This window comes from Nansenia antarctica, assembly GCF_963989245.1.
Source record: "Nansenia antarctica genome assembly, chromosome: 14".
In the NCBI taxonomy this organism is placed as follows: Eukaryota; Metazoa; Chordata; class Actinopteri; order Argentiniformes; family Microstomatidae; genus Nansenia; species Nansenia antarctica.
Window position 1 is genome coordinate 18,698,471 of NC_137684.1, and position 20,000 is coordinate 18,718,470.

Genomic DNA, 20,000 nt, shown 5'->3' on the forward strand with positions numbered 1-20,000 from the left:
TCCTGGTAGGACACCCTGAGGCAAGAATAGAGGAAAGACGCAAAGCAGCAGAATTTAGGCCTGCCCTGAAAGAGCTCAGAGACCCAGTACAGCACACACACACACACACACACACACACACACACACACACACACACACACACACACACACACACACACACAGACACGTACACATACACACACACACCATGCTTTCAGTCTCAAACCCAAGTCAAATACATAACGTCAGACATTGCTACTTTCAAAGACTTTCGCTGTGCTTAGTTTGCATGGTACAAACGGACTTTCAAACCTTTCTAAATACACAGTTCTCGATGAATGTATTTGACCCAGGTCATAAGCCTACAGATACTCTCACCCTTCCAAACAAGGGGGCCAAATGATAACCATGACAGAGATGAGTCATGAGATCTGGTGACGGGTAAATGAGCTTATCAGAGTCCCCACGTCATGTGGGTCATGTCTGCAGTCCAATCCTCCACACAGTACATACGTGCAGGTTATTAACAACAGGCAGCTGACGTGTGGCATCCTGAGGATTAGTGAGACTGTCACTCTTCCTTCCTCTCTCTCTCACACACACACACACACACACACACACACACAGACATGCAGCTGTTCTCAATCTCAAGACATATTCAGTGTGAGTTCATCACGTGTCCTGGATGTAGTAGTTAAAGGTGTGAGAGGAAGTTAGCGTTCAGGATGGTGTGTTAGAGAGGACGTGCAAGCGCGTTGAGGAAGGGTGTATGTGTGTCTGTGCGTGCGTGCGTGCGTGCGTGCGTGTGTGTGTGTGTGTGTGCGTGCGTGTGTGTATCAGGAGGGAGGAGAGAGAGCAGGCGGGGTTGGAGGCTGGCCTGTGTCTGATGTCATGGAATGATTAGTGTCTGTGTGAAATCAGAAGTGGTGTTCTTCCTGCTACAGCTCGCTGGGATATAAATAGACATAAAATCAGTACACCTCGGCCCGGGACCACAGCACATATGGATCAGATCCATAACTGTGACTTATATGCCAGCACATGTGCCGCTGTATGTATGTGTGTGTGTGTGTGTGTGTGCGTGCGTGCGTGCATGCATGCAAGTGTGCACGTGTGGGGGGGTGTTTGAGTGTGTGCGTGTGGTGCGTGTGTATGCGTGCGTGTGTGTGCGCGTGTGTGTGTGTCTGTGTGTGCGTGCGTGCGTGCGTGCGTGTGTGTGTGCGTGCGTGCGTGCGTGCGTGGGTGTGTGTGTGTTTAAGAGTGTGCGTGTGCGTGTGTGTGTGTGTGTGTGTGCGTGTGTGTGTGTGTGTGTGTGTGTGTGTGTGTGTGTGTGTGTGTGTGTGTGTGTGTGTGTGTGTGTGTGTGTGTGTGTGTGTGTGTAAGGGGGTAGTCGCTGCTCTATTTTCAACTGATGAAATTAAGTGAGAGAGTTCATGCAGTGCACAGTAACACTAAATGGAAGATTCCTATCCTCCCTCTCTCCTCCTCCCATTCTCACCTTTTTTCTCTCTCTCTCTCTCCCTCCCTTTCTCTCTCTCTCTCTCTCTCTCACACTCTGTCTCTCTGTCTCTCACTCCCTCTCTCCCTGCCGTTGCTAGGACAACAGTCCAGTAGTGCGTTAGCGTCAGTGCAGAGCAGGTTAGAGATGGAGAGCTCTCTTCTTCCTCACACCTGACCCCAACTAACCCTCTCACACCCACCCGAACCATAACATACATACATACTAATCATTGATTATACTCTAACACTCTTTTAAACTCATACAAGCCCCACTCACCAGACCGCTCCCCTCCCCCCCGTGCACGCTCACACGCACGCCCTCTCTCTCTCTCTTGCGCGCTTTTTCTCTCTTACACACAGACATGCACACATGCACACACACACACACACACACACACATGTGCGAGTGTGTGCATGCACGAGCAAACACACAGTACTGTGAGTACTCTGACAGGGACAGCATGCCTCTGCTGCCACAGTTAGGAGAGCCAGGAGCAGAAAGAAACAGAGAGAGGCAAAAAAAAAGAATCAATAAGCATCGACATGCAATACTGCACCAAGACAGTTACTGCACAAACAAGGAGGAGAGAGGGGGGAAAAGGAGAGGAAAGGGACCGAAAAATAGGGTGCATGAAGAGAGAGACGAAGAGATTGGGGAGAGGTGTCAAAAGATTATCTGGTATAACTAGGATGATCTGGGCCCTGTAGTTCAAAAGGTTTAATCTAGATCCGAATGATCCAGATTATTTCCAGGATCAGATCAGAGCTGGCTGATTTCCCCAATACGACTCCAAATCTGCTCGATAGATCTGATCCTGGATAGCAAAACCAAAATCGGCGTCATTCTGATCTAGATGAAACTTTTGGAAAAAATACTGGGACCAGGAGATAGCTTGGGGTATGGCTAACAACAATGTCATTTTGAAAGATCGTAAATACAATAGAGGGTGTTTTATGAGGCCCTCGGTGGTACTGTTGGACACAGAAGCCATTAAAGCACCCGACTATATGTGTTTCACCTTCGCCTCCTTGGGACAGGTCTTTTATGCGATCAAAAGAGACGAGGTCTCGTCTCAATGGGATATCACCTGTATGAATGAAGGATAAGTAGATCCTAGGTCTCTCCGCGCGCTCTACGTCAGCGAATGGCAGGGAGAAACCTCAGGCGAACACAGGTAGGGACAGATGGCAGAGACATAATACACACAGGGGAGCGTGGTGAGGGCCATCATACACTGGGCTTATCGCTGTTGTTGTGTGAATCATTCATAGGCGCAGCCTCGCTCTCTCTTAGTCCCGTGAGAGACTTGTGTCTCCTAACCCGGGGAGGAGTCCATCGACTGTCACTGTTACCGTCTGTCAGGCGGAAGAATGGGCCAAACGCCAATGACATCTGTCATTTGTGGCTCTCATTGAGGTCCCCAGTGTGGTTCCCAAGCGCTGACACCTCTTTTCTCTCCACTTCTGTCTCTGTCTGTCTGTTGTTCTCTCTCTCTCTCTCTCTCTCTGACTTCGCTCTGTTGTTCCCCTCCTGCTCTCTCTACCCCCTCACTCCTCCTCCTCCCTCTCCTCCTCCTCCCTCTCCTCCCCCTCTCCTCCAGGACGGCCCACGCGCGGGGGAAGGCGGAGGCAGCGGTAGGAGCCGCCCAGAAGGCCCAGGAGGAGTGTCGCCTCGCCAGGGTCACCGCCAAAGAGTTCTCCCCCTCCTTCCAGCACCGTGGAAACGGTGAGTGCGTCCGTCCACCAGCCACCGCTCTGCTGCCACGTCAACCGTCACCACGGCGACCATCCCGATCCAAAACAACACCCACGGCAACGAGTCCAGACGATACAAAACAAATACAATGCCGTATTGTTTTCTCTTTTGTTTCTTAAAAGCAGAAAAAACTGGCAGTGAAACCATTTCAATTTAACACTTTATGTCACTTATTGTTACCCACTTTGGTTACATTTTTGGGGAAAACAACTTTGTAGTGTCACTGTCAGTGTCCTACAGTGGTCGTATTTCATGCTGTATACAAATCCAGTGAGATGCCCATCGCAGAACCACATGAATGTGTCTTGGACATGTTACTCCTGAAGAGAATGGAGAGAATACCAGTGAGTAAAAGAGAGAGCGTGTCAGTCTGAACAGGAGTAGGAGTGTGGGTTCTGTACTGTACGGCTCTGGTCCCAAGAGACCGCTTACTCACAGTGCTTTGAGAGGAACGAGTGATGAAGGCAGCAACAGGAAGCTAGAGGGAGGTCAACAATGACCTTTCTAACGAGCCCACGTAAGGAAGGCTAACTGACACACACACGCACACACACAAACTTCATGACACACAAACACACGCACACACTTCATGACAGACACTAACTCCATGGCCCGTTTTTTTCCCCCCCCCACGTACGTTAATAAACCGTGATAGCTGTTTTTAATGTCATGACATTATAGTTCCAGGTTCCCTAGGAGGCTGTCTTTTCCCTTCCAGCCACAACAACAGGGCCAGGGGTAATAAGTCACTAAGCCCTAATGTCACTAAGCCCTTGCATACAGTGTCTATCTGCACCCTAGCACATAGTGAGACTCTTAGAGAGCCAGGGCTGTGCTGCCTGTAATTGTTGAGGAAGGCTGTGCGTGTGTGTGTGTGTGTGTGTGTGTGCGCGTGTGCGTGTGTGCGTGTGTGCGTGCGCGTGTGTGTGTGTGTGTGTGTGTGTGTGTGTGTGTGTGTGCGCGCGTGTGTGTGTGTGTGCGTGTGTGTGTGTGTGTGTGTGCGTGCATGTGTGTGTGTATGTGCGTGCGTGCATGCGTGCATGAGCCAAGCTCAGACGTGCGTGCGTGTGTGTGTGTATGTGTGTGTGTGTATGTGTATGTGTATGTGTATGTGTATGTGTATGTGTATGTGTGTGTGTGTGTGTGTGTGTGTGTGTGTGTGTGTGTGTGCGCGCGCGTGCGTGCGTGTGTGCGTGCGTGTGTGTGTGCGTGCATGAGCCAGGCTCAGACGTCTGGGAAACAGAGAGGTAGGGTGCGGGGCAATGCAGAGGAGTGAAAAGCGTAACTGAGTAGAATTCTTAACCAGCTCTCCTCTCTCTGGTGCTGACTTTGTCAAACCTTGAAAAGAGGCAGATTCCACGAACAGTGCAGGGTGGCGAGGAATAGTCTGTCCAAGAGATATTCTATTGAACAGTGAACATGTTTGCATTCTAGAACCTGACTACCTATGTATCTTGAGAAAGTCAATATATGACAGTTTGAATCATTCCAGATATTTTAATTGGTTTTTATTTATTTTACAGTACACTGACATGGTGTGGATGACATCAGTGTAACAGAGAACTATGCGTGTGTGTGTGTGTGTGTGTGTGTGTGTGTGTGTGTGTGTGTGTGTTGAGTAACCTAGCCTTAGACCTGAACTCTGCATCATAAAGTCCTTATGACATGTAAGAGACCCAGGTTCAAAACCCAGTCAGCCACATTAACAGGACAGCCACTCGTGTCCTTCAAGGGGTCCTTTGGTTCATATGAAAGAAGTCACTCATTCATACGGACTACATGAATTTAACAATAAAGAGAATGTCTGACACTCAAAATCGTTCACTGTGAAGTGCATGTATTGTATTGTAAAGACCAATGCATTCAGACCAGGGGCCTCATTTATAGAAAGTACTTTGGATCAAATTTGATCTTACCCGTGTCGTACGTAGAAAACCACGTCAAAGGGAACTGATGATTGTATTTCAGTCTACAAGGCTATTGTAGGGTGTAATCATTCTTAATTGAGGCGTGATAAAGGCGAGATTCATTGTGATTCCCCAGGATTCCTCAGTATTTAGCATTATAAGCCCTGTTATAAGGTTATTTACGATCATATGGGTCCATATCAAAATGTTTACATACACAATGGATCTGGATGGGCGTACAGAAAATCCTTCAAAAAACACCATAGCCCGCAGTGCAGAGCGCATTATATTATGTCTAATTGAGTCAACTGGTTGGCTTATCACCAAGTTCTCCCATACTGTGCTGATGGACTAGTGTAGTATGTTTATATCAACGGTAATCAAGTGCTTTAGTTGGTGAGCGCACTTGGTGATGGTAAGCACTCTAATACGAGTTGATTCACTGGAACGGACGGGCGCACGGGACCGCCACGCACCACACATCATACCTCCGTCCCACATGTATTCATCATCATTTTTCAATATTAAACGGAGGTATGATATGGCATATATATATATGGTACATGGCAGTCCCACGCGCCCGTCCCGTTTTCAAAGACCAAGTCAAGTATATTTGGTATTTATAGAACGACAGACCTATGCAATTTTAAACAAGCGCAGCCCGTTTTATAAATAATGCTTACGTCCGTTTAGAAAAATGTGCTTACGTGCAAGTCAAAGACGTTCAAGTACTTTTTTTATAAATGAGGCCCCTGGTCCTATGGTCTCTGTCTGTGCTTGTGTTCAAAATGTCTCACCAGGTTGTGATAATGTCTATAATGTCTGTCTCTGTGCTGTCCTCTCTCTCTCCCTCTCCCTCTCTCTCTCCCTCTCCCTCTCTCTCTCCCTCTCTCTATCTCCCTCCTCTGTTACTATTGACCATGTGACCATGTTCTCCTGGCTATCTACGTCTCTATTGGCTGTCACACTGTCCTGATTCTCTCTCTGTGTGTTTGATCGGTCAGGGGTGGAGTGCCAAAGGCCAAAGCACCAGACCTCTAGTGAGAACGATATGGAGGTGATCTCCAGCGGCACCGGCCCTGACAGCCCTGAACTCTACATGAAGGGCACCACCCCCCCCAACCTGACCCCTAACCTCAGCCCCGAGGCCAGCCGCCCCTCCTCCCCGCCGCCCAGCCCTTCCGCCAAGCCCTCCCATCGCACCAAGAGTGCCCGCTTCCTACGCCAGAGCGCCGTGGACGACGAGCGCGGAGGCGGAGGGGGGGGTGGCGGTGGGAAGCAGGAGATCCAGGTGATGATGGAGGGGCGGGGCAGCGGAGGAGGAGGAAGAGGAGGAGGAGAGTACCTGAGGGCCAACAGCTGGAGCGAGGACAAGCGGCCCTCGAAGGGGGGCAGCAGGGGCAGCAGCCGCTCCACCACCCCCTCCGTACAGGACGAGGCCCGGGGGGGAGGGCGCACCAACGGACACAAGCACACCTCCTCCTCCTCCAATCACAAGTCCCGGGAGCACGGCTCGTCCAATCACAAGGCGTCCAGGGACCGGTGGGCCGAGTGCCCGTCGGCGTCGTGGACGTCCACACGTATCCACGGCGGCGACAGCCTGGCCCACTCGCGGCTGCTGGAGCAGGACGAGGAGAAGCTCAGCAACTACGAGATGGAGATGAGGCCGCTGCAGCCCATGGACTCCAAATCCCACAAGCCCTATGGGCCGGGGGAGGAGGCGGGGGGGCGCCACGGTCACGAGGGGCGCTCCCACGCGCTGCAGAGACAGAGGCATAAGAACCGGGAGAACCGGGAGGGGAGGGAGGCGGGGGGGGCGCGGGAGGGCAAGGAGGGGCGGGGGGAGGGGCCGGGCCCAGACTCAGTGGAGCAGCTGGACAGTCTGCGTAAGGGGGACAAGCTGGAGGCTCGGCCCCTGCGCAGGGACCTCACCCTCTCCCCCCCACAGACATCTCCCCCCATTGCACTAGAACACGACGGCGGCGGCGGCGGCGGCAGTCTCACCCAGCTCAAAGCGAACTCGGTAAGGAGGTCAAACTTCACAACTTCCTCTCAAGGCCAAACATTCTAGTCACCGTTTTGTCAGTTGTAGCGTTTGCGTGTGCATACGTGTTAAAAAACACATAGGACGCGCCGCGACCGATAAGAACCATAATCGACCGTACTCCGGAAAACTCTGAGGGGTTACAATTGAATGATACGTCCGACTACGGACGATGTCAGGCGTGTGCTTGTCTCACACGGTCTTAGGACAGCAGAACACGGTGTCGTATGATAGGTGTGACAGTGAGTGGGTTAGTGAAGCACAGGGAGGAGGATTATCCCTGGTTCTGTTGAGCCTTTAGACTGCCAGGTTCCCCCAGTCAGACATCCACCCTGGTGGGGTCTTTCAACCTTCCCCTGTCCCCTCCACAGCACACAGACACAAAGTCTCTCCTAGCCACAGATATCCAACCACATTCCCCTCCATAAACACACAAACACACACACACACACACACACACAACAGCTTCAACTATCACCCACTGGAGCTCCCTGCACCTTAGTAACAGCAGATTGGCAAACTAGCTCCTTCCTCAAAGCCGCCCCCCCATTGGCTACCCCACGCTCTGTTGCTAGGGAACAGCTTATGCCTTGCTTCAATGGTAGCCAATCAGTGGGCGCGCCATGGTGACTGGAGTGAGGGAGGGAGGGATGGGGAGAGGGGGGAGGAGAGGGGGGGGGGGTATGTTTGCAGCCGCAGAGAGAGAGAGAGAGAGAGAGAGAGAGAGTAGAGAGAGAGAGAGAGAGAGAGAGAGAGAGAGAGAGAGAGAGAGAGAGAGGGCTAGTAATGCAGTGGACTTGTGTAAGACAGCAGGTTCACATGAAACACAGATACAATCACACACAGAGAAACTGCAGACTCACGAACTGCAAACCATGGCACTGTTAACCCCCGTCAGACCTCCCTGTAGTTGGTTCCAGAACAGCGCAGAGAGATGAGCACGCTGTACGTAAAACAGACGCCAACACACAGAGAGAGACACTGTCTGCATGTATCATTCCCACTGTTCAATCAGAATGATCCGTGAACTGTGCCATCTCCACGACAACGTCGGGCGTGGAGAACGCACTGGGATGGAGAGACAGACACAGGGTCACGCCGTCACGGCCATAGGAAGAGCTTCCACATGAATTATACATGCACAGTTATCCTCACGGTTTATCATTCAGAAGGTATCGCTTGCGGAGTAAAAACACAGCGATTCTATCAATGCGAAAGTATGGCGTTGTGTCTCTTTATTCTCTTTTCTTCAACACCGTCTATCGTTGATGTGTAGGTTGTCGATGTCACACCACAGACTTGTTGATGTGACTTGTTGATAACACAGGGGCGATAACCCGCTAGTCTCCTTGTCTTGTCTCTGATTGCTCCAGTCAGTTTTGCGTGACACAGTTTCCATCAGCCAGTTAGAGGAGCAGTAATAGTGTGCTGTGTAAACATGCTCTTCCTCCCAACAACATGCTGCCTAGCCCCCACTAGCGGTCTCATCTCCATCACAATACTGGATCCCTCCAGTGAACCTGATGGTACCCAGTCATTAGCGACTTAGCCAACAAAATAATACATTTGTTGTGTCTTTGCTTGTGTGAAACAGGTAGGGCAGGGAGTGTGTGCGTGTGCGTGTGTGCGTGTGTGTGTGTGTGTGTGTGTGTGTGTGTGGACGTGTGTGGACGTGTGTGGACGTGTGTGTGTGTGTGTGTGGACGTGTGTGTGCGTGTGTGTGTGTGTGTGTGTGTGTGTGTGTGTGTGTGTGTGTGTGTGTGTGGACGTGTGTGTGCGTGCGTGCGTGCGTGCGTGAGTGTGTGTGCGTCTGAATTAACACTCTCTCTTCTCTCTCCTCCCTCTCTCCTCCGCAGGGCTCCAGCTCGATTCTGGTCGTCATGGTGATTTTGCTCAACATCGGAGTCGCGATTTTGTTTATTCACTTTTTTATTTAAAGATGTATTGCCTATTGGTTCATATTATTATCTATGCTATTATTAATCATTGGTATGAGTATTATCATGACAACAGCCCTTGACTATGTCTGCCACTGCTGTAAAGGGTTCAGTACGAGGCTAACGATACAGGACCACAGACAGAATGCTAAACTAGTACAAGCTTCCCAACGCCCAAACGACATAAATCTCTGCTCAACATTTCTGCTTTACTTTTCTTCTAAACCTGAGATGACCTGTTTTTTCATCTTAAATCATAGTTTAAAAAACAAGATTTGTAACTTATAATTTAACTTAATGTATTTATTTATTGTTTCTCATGTAATGATATGTTAATGGGGTGTTTACTTTTGTATTCCTTACTTGCCTTTTTCTCTCTGTTGATATGGCTGATTTCACTTTGACTTGGTTTGAGTTGGTTTGTTTGGGGAGGTAGATGAGCGGTGGCACTGCCTTGTGCCTACGGTACAATGATGGAACGGCTCAGTCACCTTTTTTTATCCTTCTTCCTGAAGTGTGCACTTCCTCACGCCCCCTCGTGCATTTCGAAGCGTTCGATTGGTGGAAGTTAAAGCATGGGCTAGAGGGTGTTTATCTCTTTATTTAACCAGGCAAGTACGTTCTTAGAACGTTAGTTCAATGACGTTAGTGACAATGACTTGTGTCAGCAAACATATTTCATACACCAGTCCTTTCCTTTTAATTCCATAAGGAGGAGTGGATGGGTGTACACTTAGGGGAGGATGTTAGAGAATAGGACCTTTAGCCAGAGAGAAGGTAGGAGTTGGAGTTATCTGGTAGGGACTCTGTTCACATAGGAAACAAACAAGGTTTAAAGTGATGGGAAACGGCCCCCTGTCCTTTGTCCTCCTCCCCCCCCTACGACATCACTTCCTCTCAAGCATGTTGTTCCTCTTTCCCAATATTATTTCTGTCACTCCTGCTCCCCGTCCTCCTCAGCAGTCCCTTCATTACAACCACACACACACACACACACACACTTCCTTCCTTCCCCTGTCTCATTACTTTACTTTCATTTGATACCTGAAGACATCCCACCTTTTTTGACAACCAGCCATCTTCACAATGACTTCCCCAAATAGACCACAGAATGTCACAGCAAGCAGGTGTTTCAGGAAAAGGAACAAATCTATGTAGATATTATAGATAAAAATCATTTAGGGCTACAAAAACAAACACAGTAGAGACAAACAGGAAATTGTTTACAATCTGAAAAAACAGAATCACTAAAACCACACTAATAATAACACATTGTAACCATAGCGACTTGGATAACCATGTTAAATCGTCGCAAATGTAACAACTGGTAACAACAATGTTACCAGGAGCCACAAGGAGATATCAAGATAAATCTGTCTGTAAGAAGTGGGGATAGTTCTGTCTGAAAGGGCTTCACCTCGATGTTTATCTACAAATGTAATGTGAAACAATTTCTCTGTATGGTACAGGGGAGAACCCCCCCCTACACACACACACACACACACTCAAGCACGCATGCACAAACACATGCACACACACACACACACACACACACAACTCACACTCATGTAGAAGGTGTGTGTGAGTGGGAGTGATGATGATAGGTTCTATCCAATATATAAGATATTGACATTCCAACCACTCTACTCTCTCAGTGTCTGTCTGGCCTTTAACACGCAGGTTGAACCTTATTAGAGGACTAGTGCATGACATCCTGTCAGTTCTCATCCATCTGTTCCACTGGCCCCAACAGAGCCTCTCTCTCTCTCTCTCTCTCTCTCTCTCTCTCTCATTCTCTTTCTTACTCTCACTCTCTTTCACTCTCTCTTTCTCTCTCTCTCTCTCATTCTCTCTTTCTTACTCTCTCTCTCTTTCTCTCTCTCTCTCGCTCTCTCTCTCTTTCTCTCTCTCTCGCTCTCGCTCTCTCTTTCTCTCACTCTCTGCTCTCGTTATCATGAGAAAAGGTTTCGGGAACACTTTATCTTACAGTCCTTATTAGTACCTTGGTATTTATTATTTGGCATATTTGAATTTGACAATTGGTTGATAAATGATCTAATTCCTGATAATTAAACCAACAAAAATGTAACAATTATTGAGTGACAAAGTAGTAGTTCTTGATTATGTGATCATGCTGTTACCGTGTAAATAGATACAAGGTATTTAGGGAAGTGTAAAATAAAGTGTTGCCAAGTGTTTATCCAAACCTTCCTGGTCACACACACCTGGTGCCACTGGCTGAGATGTTGACGGCACGCCCAAGTACAAGTCTATAGACTGTTACGTTCCAACTGCTGCTTTTAAAACGATTATTTACCAAGACAGAAAAAGAAAAAAACGAGAACAAAAAAAAAGTTTTTTAGCTATTTGCAAGACGTCTGAAAAAACGCCAACTGCCTTGTTTTATAAAGTAACAAAAAAACTACTTTAAAAATGCATGCTCACGTATGTTTTAGTTTTGTATAGGTACATTTGTGGGGGGGGGGGGGGATACAGAGAGTCTCCTCTAGTTTTGGAAGCAGTATGAAGGGGGGTGAAAAAACTCAAATAGAAAACACATTAAAAAACATTGCTGAAAGGTTGTCTGTTACGGGCTTTGCCGGAATGCTCTTTATAGCAGTTGGGAGCAGAACCTTTCCAGAATCTTCCAAAGGACAAGTAACCCTGGGGATATAACTAATACAGGGGCCAGGGGGGGCTGCTGCTGTCCTGCCTGCATCCGCACCCGGCTGCCCCTCCCTCTCCGTGACCAATCACAAGTCTTACACTAAACAAGAGAGAGAGAAAAAAAAAACTGACAAACCAAGAGAGAAGTGTTTTGTTTATTTTTTATAGCTGGCTAACTTACCAAGACTCTGAGATGTTTTTCTAGCATGTCGGTGAGGGGCTGGTACTGTACTCCCCCCTCCTCTTGGTCCCCCTGGTCCTCCTGTCCGTGATCATCCCCAGTCTGTGTGCTCTCTCTTTCTCTCTTTCTCCTCTTCTCCTCTCTTCCCTCCATACCTCTCCGTTTCTCTATCCAGCACAGTAGTAAACTGAGAGAACTGTTGATCGTGTGAGGAAATGAAAGCCGGGGTCAAATGTGTGGAGTTTTATTTTCCAACAGCAGCGTTTGCTTACCCTGTCTTGATTTCCTGATGATGATGATGATGCTGAGAGGTGCAGAGGTGAAGAAGATGTCCTGCTGAGTTCTACCTTCTCCTGTATGTGGGCTTTTTCTACCATTCAGACTGGAGGTGCCATCACCCTGTGAGCCCATCGCATGCCCAAGCATGCCCAGCTCTTTTTTTCTCTCCTCCTCTCTTTTATTTCTTTACTTTTTGGGGGGGTCTGTTCGTTTTTTGAGTTATGTGGAGAAAACAATGAAAGTGTTTGAAAGAAAACTCCTGGTTTGTGGTTATTGAATCTCCTCCTCTCTCTCTCTCTCTCTCTCTCTCTCTCTCTCTCTCTCTCTCTCTCTCTCTCTCTCTCTCTCTCTCTCTCTCTCTCTCTCTCTCTCTCTCTCTCTCTCTCTCTCTCTCTCTCTCTCTCGAAGTCTTGTTTGATTTCTCCTTCCACGTAATATCAAACATTTTAATATCCTTCTATTCGCTATTAGCTCTATGTCTTTGTTTGGTATACTACTGTATATTGTTTGATCTTCACATAGTGTGTTTGAAAGTACACTACAGATGCAGAGGGACTGAGAGTAACTGTTACTTTAAACCACACCATTGGAGAGGATGAGAGGGAGGGTCGCCATGGCAACCCTGACAGAGTATTATCTTCTGTCACACGAGGGCGTGGTTAGACGGATGGGGGTGGGGCTTGCCTCCTGGGACCCATCTTCTCAATGAAAGGGAGGAGGAGGCAGAGAGTGAGGAAAGAAGAAAGGAAAAAAGGAAGAGGAAAACGCTGTCTCAAGCTCAGCACACTTTGAAATACGCATCGTACTCTTGAGCTGTTCCCCCTCAATGCCACTTCAATCTGCATGTTAACGAACATAACCTTGTCAGAGTCATGGTCCTCAGCCATATCAACTCAAATGCCCACTTATTCCGACTGACTTATGTCTCATTCCAAAGCTCTTTACAATGGCCTCTCATTCACCCATTCACACACCAAAGGCGGCAAGCTACCATGCAAGGCGCTGGTATCAATTTGGGGTTCAGTGTCTTGCCCAAGGTGTGACCAGCCGGGGTTCGAACCGCCGATCTGCCGACCTTGCGATCATTAGATGCCACAGCCACAGCCGGCCGCAATGTGTAGTGTGTGTGAGTGTGTGTGTTTGTCTGTCTGTCTGTCTTTCAATCTTCCTATCTCTCTCTTTCTCTGTTAGTTACAGCTCTCCGTCTCGTTGTGTGCCTGTCTGTCTGTCTGTCAGCCTGCCTGTCTGTCTGTCAGCCTGCCTGCCTGTCTGTCTGTCTGTCAGCCTGCCTGCCTGTCTGTCTCTCAACCTGCCTGTCTGTCTGTCTGTCAGCCTGCCTGCCTGTCTCTCAACCTGCCTGCCTGTCTGTCTGTTAGCCTGCCTGCCTGCTGTCTGAAGGGAAGCTAAGCCAATTTCACCACAGATTACTGTAATAAAATCACTGTGTGCAGTTTAAACCCTGCATGTCCCACCACAAGAAGAGGATTACGGGTTGTTTCGCTAAATCTACTAGTGTGGGTAGAGAAGGGTTAGAGGGAGATGCAATACTACTGTTAGAGGGGGTTGAGACAGGGTGAGAGAGAGGCAACACCACTAATGTACAGGTCAAGAGTGATGTGAGAGAGGAGGGGGTAGAGAGGGTGAGAGAGGGATGCGTGTGTCAGATACTTGCCCTGAAGAAGACAAATATTATCAGATTCACATATACAGTATATATATATATATATATGCAGTTGTAAACTATGGCAAGTATTCCTTCTAGGTAGACTGGACTGTGAAAAGGCCCCAAATGGGTATTATGAAAGAGAGTAGAAATACCAAACACACAAACAGAAAAAGACAGCGTATTAAATGACACAACTATTGACGTAAGCATACACTCGAGAAGTCTGACTCGTACCCTCTTACTCACACACGCGACCGCCGTCGACGCGGCTCTGACGAGCACCCTGCATGTGGCCCCCGCCGAGATGTCACAATTGTGCCCCCCCCCAAAAAAGACTCTTTTCAGTTATTTATAATATCAGTCTTTTTTTATTACAGGATTTGAAATGGTAAAAAAGGGGATGGCGGATGAGGAAGGGAGAGAGAGTGAACGAGTAGGAGACGGTCTGCACCGTCCCAGTAACCTCATCCATCTCTCTGCTTCTCCATCTATTATTCATCACTCCGCTCCTCTCTCATCCCTCGTTCTCCTCAGCAGAAGAAGAAAAAAAAAATAGGTCACTCTGGGATGGAAGAGATCTGCTGTTCATTTGGAGGCACTGATTGCCTCCCTGACACATTATCTGCCCGGCTCTCCTCCTCACCCCTCTCTCCTGTTCTTATCTTCCTCTCCCAATCCCTTGCTTCTTGATTCTACACCTTGCTGTGTTGCTCTATCTTTCCTCTCCATCCCACGTATGAAATGTTCAGTCTGGTCTGAATAGGTAAGAGCTACAACAGAGACTGTACTACCTCAAGCATACAGTAGGGGGAGTATGATCCCACATAGATTATGACTATGATGTGTATAGTGTACAGAAGGGGGAGCCTTGTTCACATTATAGCTGTACCACAGTCAAAAGAGGTCTTGTGTTTTGGGTGCTCACAGTGGAGATATTCTGATATAAGGGTTAAGGTGTTAAGCATCTACTAAGAGGTTTCAAAAGCTCTTCCTTTAAAGTCTAACCAAGACGACAAAGATGACGAACGTGGAAGAGCCTGAGGACTAACAACTATTTATCAAGAACCATCAAACACAGAGGAATGATCAGAAAGAAAACAGAGATAAGATGGTTGACTTGGATGTTTAATGAGAAATTGCTTTTACCCAAGTCTTACAAAATGGGCTTGAGTGATGGCAAAGATTTACAAAAGCCATTTTCCTTGAGGGGTAAGACATAGATGAGTACATTGTTCATTGTACATTGTGTTATACATACTGTATAAAACAACTGTATAGTTTATGACACAATTACAAAGGCAGACAGGTGAAAGAAAAGGTGGGGGAGTGTTAAGTGTTTCCAGTGCAGAAAGACAAGTTAGTTTATAGGTTTGCATCTTAAACCGCACAACATAACTTTCTCTCACCATCTGGATCCATACGTTCATACACATACATACTGTGCACACACACACACACACACACACACACACACACACACACACACACTACTGGTCTTCATAGAAGACTTTGGCCATGGCTACGCCCACTTTCTGCACCTTCTTGTCCTTAGCCTCAGCGCCCATGTTGGCCCGTGCCAGGCCCACCCAGTACTGCTCCGTACGACTCTGGAAGTCTGCCAGAGACTCATCTGGCTTCACTGGGGGGTGCTCCTCACCTGTAAACACACACACACACACACACACACACACACACACACACATTGCTGATGCACTGCCACTGACCGTGTGTGTAGATAGCTTGTCCCCTGAGCCTTTCTGTAAGAGGCTTTGGGCTTTGGCTTTGGTGCTGCAACCTGTTCACGGCTCTGTGACTGCCACAGTGGCCTTGAGCCACACACTGGAGCTCCAAATGTATCATGCAAATCTCCAATTCACATCAACGCATGAGTGACTCAGCCCTATTTGAATACAAACGCGTACAAATGCAACCCTCCGCCAAGGAGCAAATTTAAAAAGCAGGCTAGAAAGAGGGCAGTAAGAAAAGAAGACAGAAAAGAGAGAAATGTGTCACTTACCGTCTTCTTCTTCACTCTCTTCTTCTGATTCCTCCTCTTCATCTTCACCTCCTTTAGCCTCGCCCTCTTCCCCCTCCTCCTCCTCCCATCCGTCCTCTGACCCTGACTCGTCCAGCCACTCCTGTGTCTCTACAGAGGGACGGGGACATTGTGGTCAGGAACAAACTCAATCTGACCCAAACATTCAATCCAGACTTGGTTCAAAACAATATTACAGTAATGCTGTTGTTGTTGTTGTTTTTTTTGTTTTTTCGGGGGGGGGGGTGTTCAATGACTTCAGGTGCTCTTACTTTAGCTGAAACCAGTGGTAAAGTCCCAAAAGGATAAACCACGGCTCAACTGAAAGCTAAACCAAGCACACCGACAGTAACTGAAAACCACTGCTATTTTGGCCCAAGTCAGCTTCCATCCCTGTGACTCACTGGGGTCCATCTCCACCAGGACCTCCCATTGGTCCATCTTGTGCAGGTCCAGACAGTAGAGGTCGTTCAGGGTAAACTGGCGGTCGCCCACCTCGAACATCCCACCATACAGGTACAGCTTCCCGTACTTCACCGTCGCCATGGCGCTGGAGCGCGCGCAGGGCTCCACCAGCGGGGCGGAGGCAGCGTCCTCTTCTTCCTCCTCCTCTTCCTCACTCTCCTCCTCCTCCTCCGCCCGGGTCCCGGGGATCAGCTCCTTGATGGTCATGACGGTGCCGTCTTCCGCCACGATCTCTTTGATGACCTCGAAGGGTCCCTGTGCCGCTGTGGCGCCCTCCTCCTCCGGCCCCTCCCCCGGCTCCCCGCTTTTCTTCACCCGGCGCCGCTTCTTCTTCTCTGACTTGCCCCCCTGGTGACAGAGAGGGAGACACCGACACAGAGCCGCTTTGTTTACACAGGGAAAAGAAGGGGCTTCTGAGGGGCTTACTTGAGCCAGTAGGAACCGATTCTCCATCTACAACATGCAGGAACGCGTGCAGTGACTTTACAAATGGGGGGGGGTTTTGGGCTGTGAGAGACCACAAAGTCAAGAGGAAGAGTTTGGGATGTGCATTTGAGTTCATGTTTTACCTTGAGCTGAGCAGGGAACCAGCGGCCCTTGTTGGTGTCGTACAGGTACAGGTCGTTATAGAAGTCTCCCTCCAGAGTCTCCTCCTCCTCCTCGTCACACACGCCTCCAAACAGCACGGCCCGGCCCCCCGGCCCCACCGCCAGAGTGAAGCCCGAACGGGGGGGGGGCTTCGACCCCGAGGGGCTCACGCGAGACCACGCCCACTTCTCTGGAGGGGAGAGAGCAGGGAGTTGAGGGGGAATTTACAGCGGGGAGAAATACCATTGCACTATTGTCCTGTGTCTTCTAGGTCCAGGCAAGTTCCTGAACACTTAGGAAGTGTTAGTGTCCATAATTACAGTGTGTGTGTGTGTGTGTGTGTTTTCTCCATTGAGAAGCCAAACGTATTTGAACTAGGGGTGGGCATCAATGATCGACGATCGATAATTGATCGATAAGGATCTTGGTCGATCACAAAATATTTTGCTCGATAATCGTTTTTTTTATTTTTATTTTATTTTATAATAATAATAATGGAAATTAGTTTGTCCACGTGTCACCAGATTGCGTTCGTCTCTCACCCCTGAACATGTTAACATGATCATCTTTCTGAACAAGAACCAGTAGGCCTGCCGCCTACAGTCTCTCGCTGGAGTTTAAATTTAAGTTAAGCTGGACGCTCTTAAGGACACTAACGTTTTCAGTCATCCTCCTATTTGTGAGTAACTGTTTTTTTACTGCTCCTATGATGAGTTACTTATTTTCTATATTTTTATTTATAACGTAAAATGTGTTTTTAAGTTAAACAATTTAAGCTACTCACTGCCTTGTTTAAGAGGATTGTTATCTGACTGTAGTGTCTAGTTTGAATGTGAATGAATGAATGTGTGCAATAGCAACACAAATAAAGTTTTTTCCCCAAGGAAAAAAAAAAAAACTTTTTTTTTTTAATGAAAAAAAAGCTTATCGATTAATCGATAATTGATCGTTAATTCTTGCGATTATCGAAAAAGAAATTTTGATCGTTTGCCCAGCCCTAATTTGAACCACTGTACCTTGGTCCTCCTTGCCCTCTCTCTTCAGCAGGAACATGTCAGAGTGGATGGTTCCCTTATCCACATCCTTCTTAGCTCTCTGAAAGGGTCGACACAAAAGACTCCTTTTATTAGCAAGATCGCTTTAAAGACTGAAAGGAAGAATGCTGAGAGAAATATCTCATCTCCTGACACGTCTTCATGTTAAACAATCATTTGTGTTGCATGAACGGGTCTCCAGTTAGGATGCGGTTGTTAATTTTGTATACACAGACTAAAATCTCTCTCTCTCTCTATCTCTCTCATACATACACGCACGCACGCATGCACACACACACACCACTTTAGAGTATCCTCCGTAGATGATGACCCCGGTGGCGTCCGGGGTGGAGGTCATCTGGCAGGCGGAGCGGGGGGAGGGGCCTGTGCCCGAGACGGAGAGGCGACTCCAGGTGAAGGAGTCCAGGCTGAAGGCGTAGACGTCGTTGTAGTAGATAAAATCCCTGTGGAAGGAGGACGAGAAGGATCATCAATCAATCAATGAACATCAGACCTTCACACTTCATATGATGATGCTTTGGCCTTCATCCAACGTACTTATCCCAAACAGTATTCCTCCTCCTCCTCCTCCTCCTCCTCTTCTACTTACCTGGCACTCTCATGGAAGCCTCCGAACACCAGCAGCTGTCTCTTGCTGAGGACCATCCTGTGGCCACTCCTCCCAGAAGGAGCGCCTGTAGCCCTGCAACAGAGACACACCACACGCACACATCAATCAATCTGGTTGTCCAATCATACAGTCAATGAATCAATCAATCAATCAATCATACAATGAATCAATCAATGACTAAATCCAATTGTATTTGTGTAGCTTTTATTGATTTACCGTACTTTTAATTATGATAATTTGTTTATTTTATTCCATTTGAACCCAGGTCTGGGGCCTGGTCCACTCACTTGATCTGTTCCCATGTGTTTGTGGCCAGATGAAGAACCCACAGGTCTTTGTAGTGGTAGAACTGTTCCCCGTCCGGAGAGGCAAACTCCCCTCCGAACACCCACAGCTGCCCCCCTCCCTGAGGTACTACCACCGCCTGAGGAGAGAGATGGGGGTGGGGGCGAGAGTGACATGGGAGGGAGAGAGAGGAGGAGAGGAGAGAGAGAGGAAAGGTAGACAGAGAGGAGAGAGAGAGAGAGAGAGAAACAGACAGAGAGAGTCTATATACTATCGGCCTTGGAGATCTCTGTAACCAGTTCATAGTTCTATGCAGGCAGTGTCTGACCCCTGGTGGTCGAATGTCAGCATTACCAGGCAGGCTGCCAAAAGAGACCTGCAGTGAGAGATACCACTGCACCACAATATCACAAGAACAAGGAAAAGTATCTCATAAGGTGGAGCTACTCTGTGACGTCACCAACAGAATCTGTGCCTTGCGTGAGCAGGAGAAGTAGAGAGAGAGAGAGAGAGAGAGAGAGAGAGAGAGAGAGAGAGAGAGAGAGAGAGAGAGAGAGAGAGAGAGAGAGAGAGACGGTGGAAATCGGGTAAGCTTTGTGGAGTGGGGAGAGAGACTAGAGAGTTTAGTTGAAGTTGGGGGAGGGAGGGGAGGGGGGTAGAGATGATAGTTGAGGGATGATACAAGGTATCATAGGGATGATAGTTGAGGGATGATACAAGGTGCATAGTTACCTGGTGGGCGCAGCGGCGTGGAGGAGGGTTGGGGATGTCTGACTTGACCCAGGTGTTCTTCTTAATGTTGTAGAAGAACAGGTCGTTGTACAGGTACGTCTGAGGGAACACAGAGAGCTCTCACTGTCAAGGCAACAGCCAACAGAGTCACATACAGTGTCCTTGGGTTAGAGAAAGGCGCTATATAAATCTAAGATATGATTATTATTAGTTAGCATCATGGAGAGCTTCCTGTCCGGCTGCTTCACCGCCTGATATGGCAGCTGTACCGCCATCGACTGGAAGGCTCTGCAGAGGGTGGGGAAGATGGCTT

At 48.2% G+C, this 20,000-nt stretch overlaps 2 protein-coding genes across 2 annotated transcripts in view; one reads left to right on the forward strand and one right to left on the reverse strand.

Annotated features, from left to right (window-relative positions):
• Window positions 1-9,124, forward strand: part of jph3b (junctophilin 3b) — a gene marked incomplete at both ends in the record, with an annotated part of 28,046 nt that extends 18,922 nt beyond the window's left edge. The window contains 3 exons of the mRNA XM_080544844.1: window positions 3,082-3,206; window positions 6,148-7,166; window positions 9,044-9,124. Of these exons, the coding sequence (XP_080400970.1) occupies window positions 3,082-3,206; window positions 6,148-7,166; window positions 9,044-9,124 (1,225 nt within the window). The remainder of the gene's footprint in view (window positions 1-3,081; window positions 3,207-6,147; window positions 7,167-9,043) is intronic.
• A 5,962-nt stretch (window positions 9,125-15,086) lies between these two features.
• klhdc4 (kelch domain containing 4) overlaps window positions 15,087-20,000 on the reverse strand; it is a 7,546-nt gene continuing 2,632 nt past the window's right edge. The window contains exons 4-12 of the mRNA XM_080544847.1: window positions 19,688-19,786; window positions 18,958-19,094; window positions 18,650-18,742; window positions 18,341-18,503; window positions 18,022-18,100; window positions 16,987-17,195; window positions 16,357-16,765; window positions 15,935-16,063; window positions 15,087-15,574 (exon numbers count right to left, since the gene is read on the reverse strand). Of these exons, the coding sequence (XP_080400973.1) occupies window positions 15,405-15,574; window positions 15,935-16,063; window positions 16,357-16,765; window positions 16,987-17,195; window positions 18,022-18,100; window positions 18,341-18,503; window positions 18,650-18,742; window positions 18,958-19,094; window positions 19,688-19,786 (1,488 nt within the window). The 3' untranslated portion in view covers window positions 15,087-15,404. The remainder of the gene's footprint in view (window positions 15,575-15,934; window positions 16,064-16,356; window positions 16,766-16,986; window positions 17,196-18,021; window positions 18,101-18,340; window positions 18,504-18,649; window positions 18,743-18,957; window positions 19,095-19,687; window positions 19,787-20,000) is intronic.